This window comes from Sycon ciliatum, chromosome 8 (assembly GCF_964019385.1).
Source record: "Sycon ciliatum chromosome 8, ocSycCili1.1, whole genome shotgun sequence".
In the NCBI taxonomy this organism is placed as follows: domain Eukaryota; kingdom Metazoa; phylum Porifera; class Calcarea; order Leucosolenida; family Sycettidae; genus Sycon; species Sycon ciliatum.
Genome location: NC_088650.1, coordinates 33,453,700 through 33,464,008, shown reverse-complemented (window position 1 = coordinate 33,464,008; position 10,309 = coordinate 33,453,700). Strand labels below are relative to the sequence as shown.

Below are 10,309 nucleotides of genomic sequence, written 5' to 3'. Positions count from 1 at the left end.
CTCTCTGTGCCCCCCCCCTCTCTCTCTCTCTCTCTCTCTCTCTCTGTGCCCCTCACTCTCTCTGTGCCCCTCACTCTTTCTCTGTGCCCCGGCCTCTCTCTCTCTCTCTCTCTCCTCTCTCTCTCTCTCTCTCTCTCTCTCTCTCTCTCTCTCTCTCTCTCTCTCTCTCTCTCTCTCTCTCTCTCTCTCTCTGTGCCCCTCACTCTCTCTCTCTGTACTCCTCACTCTCACTCTGTGCCCCTCACTCTCTCTCTCTGTGCCCCTCACTCTCTCTCTCTCTCTGTGCCCCTCACTCTCTCTCTGTGCCCCTCACTCTCTCTCTCTGTGCCCCTCACTCTCTCTCTGTGCCCCTCACTCTCTCTCTCTGTGCCCCTCACTCTCTCTCTGTGCCCCTCACTCTCTCTCTCTCTCTGTGCCCCTCACTCTCTCTCTGTGCCCCTCACTCTCTCTCTGTGCTCCTCACTCTCTCTCTGTGCCCCTCACTCTCTCTCTGTGCCCCTCACTCTCTCTCTGTGCCCTCACTCTCTCTCTGTGCCCCTCACTCTCTCTCTCTCTCTGTGCCCCTCACTCTCTCTCTGTGCCCTCTCTCTCTCTCTCTCTGTGCCCCTCACTCTCTCTCTGTGCCCCTCACTCTCTCTCTCTGTGCCCCTTTGACTCTCTCTGTGCCCCTCACTCTCTCTCTCTCTCTCTCTCTCTCTCTCTCTCTGTGCCCCTCTCTCTCTCTCTGTGCCCCTCACTCTCTCTGTGCCCCTCACTCTCTCTCTGTGCCCCTCACTCTCTCTCTCTGTGCCCCTCACTCTCTCTCTGTGCCCCTCACTCTCTCTCTTTGTGCCCCTTTGACTCTCTCTGTGCCCCTCACTCTCTCTCTCTCTCTCTCTCTCTCTCTCTCTCTCTCTCTCTCTCTCTCTCTCTCTGTGCCCCTCTCTCTCTCTCTCTGTGCCCCTCACTCTCTCTGTGCCCCTCACTCTCTCTCTGTGCCCCTCACTCTCTCACCCACATACATACACACCTACAGTGCTGGCAACTGAAATCCGACCCCCTTGCCGCCGCGCCGCCAAGGGGGTCGGATTTCAGTTGCCCGGCAGCACTGTACTACTGCTACAAGTACCACAACTCTCCTCTCCAGCTCTCTCTCACCTCTTGTCAGAATGTGTACTGTACCCCGATGACGTCATGCGTACAATATCGCCACGTGGTCATACTCACTCTGTGGTTCGAGTTTTGAAGAATTTCGAGTAGACTGTAGGGAGGTTCTGCTATACGTGAAACGTAGAGAAATCACGTAGAGAGCAGGTGTCTGGGTTAGAGTCTACGGCTTCGCGTGTTTTGGCTCCAGATTTCTACGCGGAGATGAGGTTCTCTACGTTGCGGCACACGCAGAGAAAATGCGTACGGATTTGCTGGGTATCGATCAACTGCATGCAGAAAACTGCCAAATATGGAAGGGGAAATCCCCAGTACACATTCCACGTGACTTCTCTAGGTGAAACGTAGAGCAGAACAGCATTTCTTTACGTTACGGGAACGCGAAGAAAGTTCGCGTGATTCTTTGCGTCGCGTTCCCAAAACGTAGAGCAGAACCTCCCTTGTATGATGGTGTTTGTTGGAACGAGTGAAGAGTGAAAAGTTGCAATTGTTGTCATTGTAACGAGTACACAGAAGCTATGCAGTTGTTCCTGACGTGGAGCAGGCGATCTGGACGTCTTCCTCTCGTCGTGGATTTTTTTGTTTTGAGTAGAAATCTGTAAAAAATATTCAAATTTGTCGAGGCATGAACTGGAGTTTTTACTGTGGATGCATGGAGTAGCAATGTTGCTGAGGAAGGAGAGACTTGTTCTGTACATGTAAGTCGTCTTGTGGAGAGATTGATTTCGTCTCGTTGTAGATTATGTCCTTGCCCTTCGTTGTGTTTTCGTTTTTGTAAAATTCGAATTTTCACGAATATTTTTTTCTGTTGTCCCTGTGATGTGTTGTTGAGTTACTCAGGATGGGAGAACAGCGTTGGACATAGCCAGGCAAGAGAAACGTGAGGGATGTGTGCAGTTGCTGCTGGAGCACGAGAGTGCGAAGGTATGTTGAATAGACTTGACTGTGAGTGACTGAATTTAGATGGACTGTGTGTATACAGTATTCATTACAGCGTGTCGTTCATTTGATTGGTTGAACTATGCAGTGATTAGGTGTCACGTGAGTCACGTGAGGTGCACTTACCACCGCCATGTCCTACATTTGTACAGCTGTCCATGAGATGTGTGGCACCATCACACCCCTCATGTTGCCGTTCACATTGTAAATATTTACACGTGTTGATCCTGAACATGTGTTCCACCTGATTCTGCACTGCACATGCTGTACTGTTTAGTAATATTGTGCAAGGCAGAAAATATGAGTCTGTGGGCGCGTGAGTGGCTTGGATGGGTTTCATTGAAATGCGCTATGGGCTTGATAACAAGCTATCAATTAGCCCTTTCAGTGCCAAGGGGTCAGAAAATCCAAATTTTTCTGACTTGAGCTGAACTCAAATTTTTCATAGCTCAGCTGTATATCCACGGATCTTTACAAACGATAGCTCTCTGGAAAGATATCAAGATCAGGCAGACAGCTGTGAAGAGAAAATGCAGCGAAAATAGTCTTCCTCGCGAGGGCGCCTGAGCGATGTCCGTTTTCTGCATTTTCGTAGAGGCCGCGCGTTCTCACGCGCGCCATCGATCGCAGTGCAGTTAACTTTGAACGCTAAAAATTCGGACAAAGTTGGCCTGAAAGCCACTGAAAATCTCGATGTTTTGATACTCAATACGCATGGGTTGCCGCGAAAGAAATAGAGAAACCCGAGATGCGCATACGTCATGTTTACAAAAGGTTATATTGTAAGGCTGCTTTGGCTCAACGCGAGCGCATCTTGGGTTCTCTTAGACTCAAACTCAAACTGTTGCTTATCATTAGACAACGTAAAACCAATGAAAACAGAAAACGACACGAGGAGACAAGCTCCAGGAAAAAGGGCTAGAAAACCGTATGTCGTACGTGAAGACCATGGGAACGTCGTAGACGTACCATGGCGCAAAAGGTTAGTAAAATACTTTAGAAGACACGATAGAAAGAAGAAAGAAGACTGTATAATCAATTGCTTGTATGCTTGTATGTATGCTTGGTGCGAACCATTAGTTTGTGACAATACTCTTATTCATGCAATCTCTAACAAGCATGCAATATCTAACAAGCATGCACTATCTGACAAGCATGCAATATTCCACATCATGTTTTAACTTGCGACAATTGTTTGTTTGAGCACGCGCACTTCAGGCTTCGCACTGGCGACGTGTATCCTCACGGACACAAACCGATGTGATAAGTGGATAGCCAAGGTCTTCCCGGAGACGTAGAGTGGTCGTTTGTTACTCTCCTGTGTGTAGAAGTGGAGATACGAAAATATTTGTACACACATACTCATTCTGGGCGACTAAAGTCGCCCGTGGCGCTGAGAGGGTTAACCGGGAGAGAAATTTGAAGAGAGTAGTTGGGTGGACACACCCATTCCCACAGCACTGCAAACCGAACCGATTCCTTTTACGTACATCGTTTCGTCACAATTGCCATCGTCAGGTACGAAAACTTGTTCGTTTCAAGACGGCGAAACAGAGACTCGCGATGAAGGTCCAGTGCCCATCGCATGTTTTGCGCATGCATAGTATGGACGAATAACTCACTTTTATCGTACCGTTTCGAAGAATATTTACTCGGATACGATAAACTTGCATTGCGTGAACCATGGAAAATTTTAAATTTACCATTTCCCGGTATTTTCAGGAGGTCACTATGGATACATTGACGGTTGTAAAGTTTGCCCAGCACCGTGTGAACTGGATGACGGTTTGCCAGTGTTATCTTGGTCACACACGTGCAAGTGTTTACACGTCGTGTGAATGGCCTATTAATGCCCCTGGTTGTGTTTTCTCATGTACAATGCTTGCACTTGTGGTTATCACTAGTATTCCTTGACTTCACCTAATAGGGTCAAACGGACCTATTTTCATTTGTGACTTCACTCCCTCGAACCCAGGCCCTGATTCTTGCACTTGTTCTTCATCATTTGTGAGAACTAGACCTGGTCTAGTGAGAAGGCATTCTACTGCCTGTAATTCTGGTGAAGTAAAATAAAGTAACAAAAACAACAACAACTTATGGTTATCACTGACTAGTATTCCTTAAGTTTACCTTACAGGGGATTCACACACACACACACACACACACACACACACACACGAGTAAAACCACGGTTATGGGAAAGTTGTTATAGAAACTATGGTACTTGGGGAAAGGAAGAATCTCTCGGGAAAATATTGGCAAAGCCGTGGCCGTGGGCCTCAGGACATTTGTCAAGAGAAATATCCCATGGCTATACGATGCACGTGTGTAGATCTTGTCTTTGGCGAGAACTCTGAATCCGTAGTTGTACGGGTGCATCGCAACCTGGATTTTTAGACAGTGCCCATCGGAAAATCGTGCACAGAACGTACTACAAAAATGCAGTTACAGATAATTTTTTAATTGCCCCACCACAAATCCATTGCCAAACATACGGCCAAGGGAAAGCTGACCATGGGTGTGAACGGCCACACTCTGTTGACCGAAGGTCTGAACTTGTACCTTGTCCCGTGACCTCAGGTTTCCCCATGAGTGTGAATCCCCTATTGTAGGGCCAAACGGACCCATTGTCATTTGTGACTTCGCTCCCTCGAACCCAGACCCTGATTCTGTGGAAAAACAAGTTTCAATACTTCATATGGGAGAATCCGACTTCGCATTGTTTTTCGGCGTGGTTTCTGTAAAAGCAGAAATTTTCGGTGGTGTTTTATTTTCAGTAACTTCGGTGCCGACAATTTTTACCGAAAATAAAACGCACCGAAAATTTCAGTAAAATCGATACCGTATACATGTAGTACTGTAGCACACTTACCTGGAGAACGGGTTTTACCGAAAATTTCCCTCAACCGAACCGCCGATTTTGGAGAATACCGAAAATATTACACCGCCGAAAATTTCTGCTTTTACGGTAGGTCAAATTCTAGAATATCTCATCGAGTGTATTGCTTTGTCGGAGAGAGGAGATGTTTATGCGCTTGAGACCCGAAGTCCCGTTTCCATACGACAAGCGCTTTTTTGAGGTGATGAGTTTTGGCTTGTTCTGGTTGGGTCGCAGTGCCGCAGACAATGCCATCATCATAAAGCCTGATTCATACTTCATCTCGCGTACGGGAAATAGTTGAGCTCCGATCAACTTTTTCGCGACGCGACGCGTTTCCCGTATGCGACATGAAGTATGAATCGGCCTTAAGCGTCGAACAACTTCTGGCCACGTGACATTTCCAGGCGGTGAGTATGGATTATCCCATGAGTACGAGGGGTATACCGCCGAATATTTTCCTGACTACCGCAGGTACGAGGGAAAATATGAAAGATACGGTATACCCCAACTACGAATGGGATAATGCATTTATCCCAGGTCAGGTCAAACTTTTCCCAAAATCTGGAGTATGAACTGTGCTAATCGTACAGGATGACATTGATGGTTGTACCGGTACATGGACTGTGGACGTGCTAGACAAGTATCTTGAAGTATGTATGCATGGTAAACTTGGTAAAAGTATAGGAGGAGGAAGACATCACTCAGCTGTCATATGAAGGAAACGTCGGGCAAGATCAGAAGGATCTTTCTCCTTTGATCCATACATCTTACATAAGATGTGTATCTTTCTCCTTTGATCCATACATCTTACATAAGATGTCCTTCCTTATACATCTATTTACAGTTTATTGAGTTAAAGTAGATAAACACAACTCGTGTTTTGAAGTACAGTAGTATGTTCGCTCGTCAGCGCGTGGATTAGATGTTACATGTAGCTGAATCTGTGGAGCTGCAGTTGAACCAAGCTTCTGTAAATAGTTTAGACTAGAGATAGGAGTAAGTGCTATTAATCGTTACTGTGAGTGATGTTTTACACATGTAGCTAAGAATTCAAACTCACCTTTAGGTGTAGGACTTTAGGTGCATTTTGAAGTGCATTATTTATCAGTTACGGAGGAAACTGTCTGGTGATATACATCTACATGTACTAGTATGCCATTTCGAAACGAGAGAGCTTGGAAGCTCAGGGCCCTACGCTATGCTTTTTTGCCTTGATTACCCAGACAAATAAGCATAGGGATGTTATAAATTCTTTAAAAAATTCCTTTTTTTTAGACATAACCTGGGATTCGAACCCGCACTATTGCGCGCGCCCTGCATGCATCCCCCGATACACTTCGCATACATACTATTTCTTCCAAGTTGCTTCACATTATGATCTCGCATTTGAAAGCCCTATTTGAATATGCATTGTGGCCAGCCGTCTTTGATGGAACGGTACGGTAGGGGATAGGTACGGGACAGGTACGATCGAGGGTAATACGACACCGTCTCCCGTACCGTACCGTTCCATCAAACACAGCTGGCCACATACAGCTGCCCGCAATATTCAAATAGGGCTTTCAAACGCAAGATCATAACGTTAAGCAACTTGGAAGAATGGGTATGAATGCGAAGTGTATGGGGGAATGCATGTAGGGCGATAGTGCGGGTTCGAATCCCAGGATATGCCTGAAAAAAAGGAGAATTGAAAAATTTATAACATCCCTATGATTTTTTGCCGTCAGATACGGGATAGCGCCAGGCGTGACACAAACAAACAAACACACAAATACCAAACGAGAGAGCTTGGAAGCTCAGGGCCCTACGCTATGCTTTTTTGCCTTGATGATCTAGACAAAAAAAAGCATAGGGATGTTTTCTTAAAAAAATCCTTTTTTTAAAACCTGGGATTCGAACCCGCACTATCGCGCGCCCTGCATGCGGCCCCCGATAGACTTCGCATACATACTAATTCTTCCAAGTTGTTTCACATTGTGATCTTGCATTTGAAAGCCCTATTTGAATATGCATTGTGGCCAGCCATCTTTGATGGCACGGTACGGTAGGGAATAGGTACGGGACAGGTACGATCGAGGGTAATACGACACCGTCTAGCTGCCCGCAATATTCAAATAGGGCTTTCAAACGCAAGATTAACGTGAAGCAACTTGGAAGAATGGGTATGAATGCGAAGTGTATGGGGGAATGCATGTAGGGCGATAGTGCGGGTTCGAATCCCAGGATATGCCTGAAAAAAAGGAGAATTGAAAAATTTATAACATCCTATGCTTTTTTCCCGTCAGATACGGATAGCGCCAGGCGTGACACAAACAAACAAACAAACAAACAAACACACAAACAAACAAATACCAAATTAAAGCTGTGTGGACCCTGGCTAGCGCCAGACGTTACTGAAGTAACGTCTTCTGCATAGCTACGGGAATTAAAGCTGTGTGGACCCTGGCTAGTGCCAGGCGTTACTGAAGTAATGTCTTCTGCATACCTACCGGAATAAATTGTAATTCGTTTTAGATACTCTGCGGCTTATTATTCTTAAATTTTAATGATGATGCCTGTCATTCTTCTTTCCCATCGTGGGCCTTTCATGTATCGACTTTGCTCAGTGTTAGGACAATACATTGAATAGTAACGTCATGCATTGACAGTACGAGTACCGTACTGGCAATATATGTTGCCGCGTAACGCGTAACGCAGGGGGGTGCGGCGTAACGCGCGACCAGGCTAGTGCGACAAATTTTCGTTGAGTTCGTAACGCGCGTCCGGCGGGGTGCGGCGATCTTTTCATTGCAGTTTGCACTGCAAAAAAAGGCTGAAAACTGTGAAAGCACGTGTACCGCGTGGTGAAAAGTAGTTTTTGGAGGAAGTGCTCTTCCCCTATGTCACTTTCCTTTTGATGATCTTTTTGTGAACAGATCACTCTGATAGTTAAAATATACAGTCTTCTATTGATATCGTTGTCGCCCTTTGCCGTCGGGTTTGTAACAGTTGGATAGCAACTGAATTTCTGTGCCTTCAATGTGGATGAAAAGAAAAAATGATGCGGCAAAAGCAAAAAAATGATGCGGCAATACCAAAAAAAGTGATGCGGCAATAGCAAAAAAAGGACTGCGGCAATATAGAAACCTGTGTAACGGCTCCTGTGCGACTTTGCATGTAACGCCCTGCGTGCGGCAAACATGTGCCAATGTAACACTTCATGGCCTCACTGCGGCAACATATATTGCCAGTACGGTACTATTGCATTGCAAGCACATAGTATAACAAATTTAAAAAAGCGCAAGTAAGTATTCTTGTTCTGTATATTGTGCAAGCGCATGTGGTGTCTGGGTGTGTGTGGATCCCATGTGTTCGACGTACGCTGGAGTACTGTCACCGTACCAGGCACTGTCTTTGCGGCAGGGTCTGGTGCAGTGGCAGTGCACCAGCGTACGTAGAACGCCTGGGGTCAAAGGTGGTACGATTGTGTACGAATGTATATTCCCCGGTGTTCCGGGGAATATCGTGCTATATTCCCCGGAAATAACGGCTGCTGATTGGCTGAATCCATGGTTTCCTACCGTACTATGGGATAAGACCCTTTCGTCTTCCTCCATGAGCAATTGTTTTCCGCCAGCATACCAAGTGATAAGCAATACCATTATGCGCACGGTCCGCTCAGTTTGAGTGACGAGGCTTTGTACTTGTGCACTGTACACCGTACTGTACTGTGTCTTGACATTTCTCGCTTCTCCCATTTCACCCAATCATTTGGGTTTATAGTGATAGTCCGAAATTGGTGCACTTCAAATCATTATCCCTAGTTAATGGTTGGGCGGCATTGAATACTACTTGCACATTTCCTATATTTTGTACTCTAGAGAATTGATTTTAAAAGACTAAAATCGGAGCATTTGGAGCGAGTTTGAAAATTGACTGAAGTCACTACTGCCATAAGCAAATGTACACATACCCTCTGCGTCACGCACGCTGGTTCAGTACCCCCGAGTGCTGAAACGATTATATGGATTACTTGTTACTTACTCGATAAGAAATAGATCGAGCGGTTATTTCGATTTTATCGGCTAAACGAGTAGAATGGTACCGTAAAGTACCGGTGATCCGCCCCCACGCCATGTCGCTTCCCAGCCGGTTTTTTGGCAGGAGGCAGGAATTAGATCAAGGCTGTCAGGTGCAGTACGATGTACAACAACTTGGAGGATCAGACTCGATGTGCTAAGTTGTGCACATTTTCATCCTGGATTGGCACATATTGTGTACAGCAGTGCAAGCGTCGGTTCAACATCGCATTTAGTTGTATACGCCGAAATCGCTTCACAGGTAGAAAATCGACAGGGGGCGGAGCAACGGTACTTTACGCTACTCACGCTCGGTACGGGATTTCCCCCTTTTGGGGGGGGGGGTTGCACAAAGCGTGCATGCACCGAAAGTGTTGCGAGTACGACACGAATATGTACATGACTCTACACTTGCAATATCAATGTATGCGTAAAAGTACAAGCGCGATCTGAGGAACATCAACGCGATCACCGTCGCCGTCTATTCAGCTCACTACTTTTCTTACATGCAGCATGCAGGACTGGCAGGCTCAGTATGTGTCTACACTAGCTGCAGGGGCTAGAGTTCCCTCAACGTGCGAGTAGTCTTGAGCTAAAGACAGTAAAGTTGTCTTCAGTTTCGTGTTTTCCGTTCTGTCGACTTTTCCTGAATCAGTTTGCTCGACGACAAGCTAGGCCTGGCGTCTAGGCCTATTTTGAGCAAAGACCGGAAAAGCAACTAGTTACTTGTTGGCGCGCCTCAAGTCAGCTCATCTGTCGAAATCCACCGATCTGCACCTCTGGCCGGCTTCTCTGACTTCATCGCTGGAGTCAGCGAAATCACAGGCGAAGGACACCATCAGCTCTTGAGTTGCAACCAGTGCGTCACCTCTGTCTTGTCTTCTCTCTAACACCTCACATTTGCAACAGCAAAACCACAGTGCAGGGTTGGCTGCGGACAGCCACATTGCAAGACAAAAAGAAGGAGAACAATTGAGGAAGTCCGCAAGGCCCTTGGGACTCTGCAAAACAGGAAGGCACCTGGATACTCTGGTATTTTGCCCGAACTACTGAAATATGGTGGCCCGATGCTCGTCTCCAAGCTACATGAGCTTGCGGTAGCCTGCTTTCAGGCGGTAGAAGTTCCACAGGAGTGGAAGGATGCCGTTTTGGTTCCGATTCCCAAGAAGGGCAATTTGGCGTTATGCGATAACTGGTGTGGGATATCACTCCTCGACGTTGCTGGCAAAGTAATTGCACGGCTTATTGCCAACAGGTTGCAGAAGTTCGCGGAGTCCCTTCTTCC

The 10,309-nt window shown here is 46.5% G+C and overlaps 1 protein-coding gene across 3 annotated transcripts in view; it reads left to right on the top strand.

Moving 5' to 3' along the window:
* The first annotated feature begins 1,800 nt into the window (after positions 1-1,800).
* Positions 1,801-10,309, top strand: part of LOC135822825 (uncharacterized) — a 31,733-nt gene continuing 23,224 nt past the window's right edge. The window contains exons 1-2 of one of the 3 annotated variants that reach the window (XM_065335662.1): positions 1,801-1,844; positions 1,987-2,070. In XM_065335662.1, coding sequence (XP_065191734.1) covers positions 2,034-2,070 — 37 coding nt within the window. In that variant the 5' untranslated portion in view covers positions 1,801-1,844; positions 1,987-2,033. Of the gene's footprint in view, positions 1,845-1,893; positions 2,071-10,309 lie in introns of those variants that run through there. The other 2 variants (XM_065335661.1, XM_065335663.1) reach the window with 2 other exon arrangements.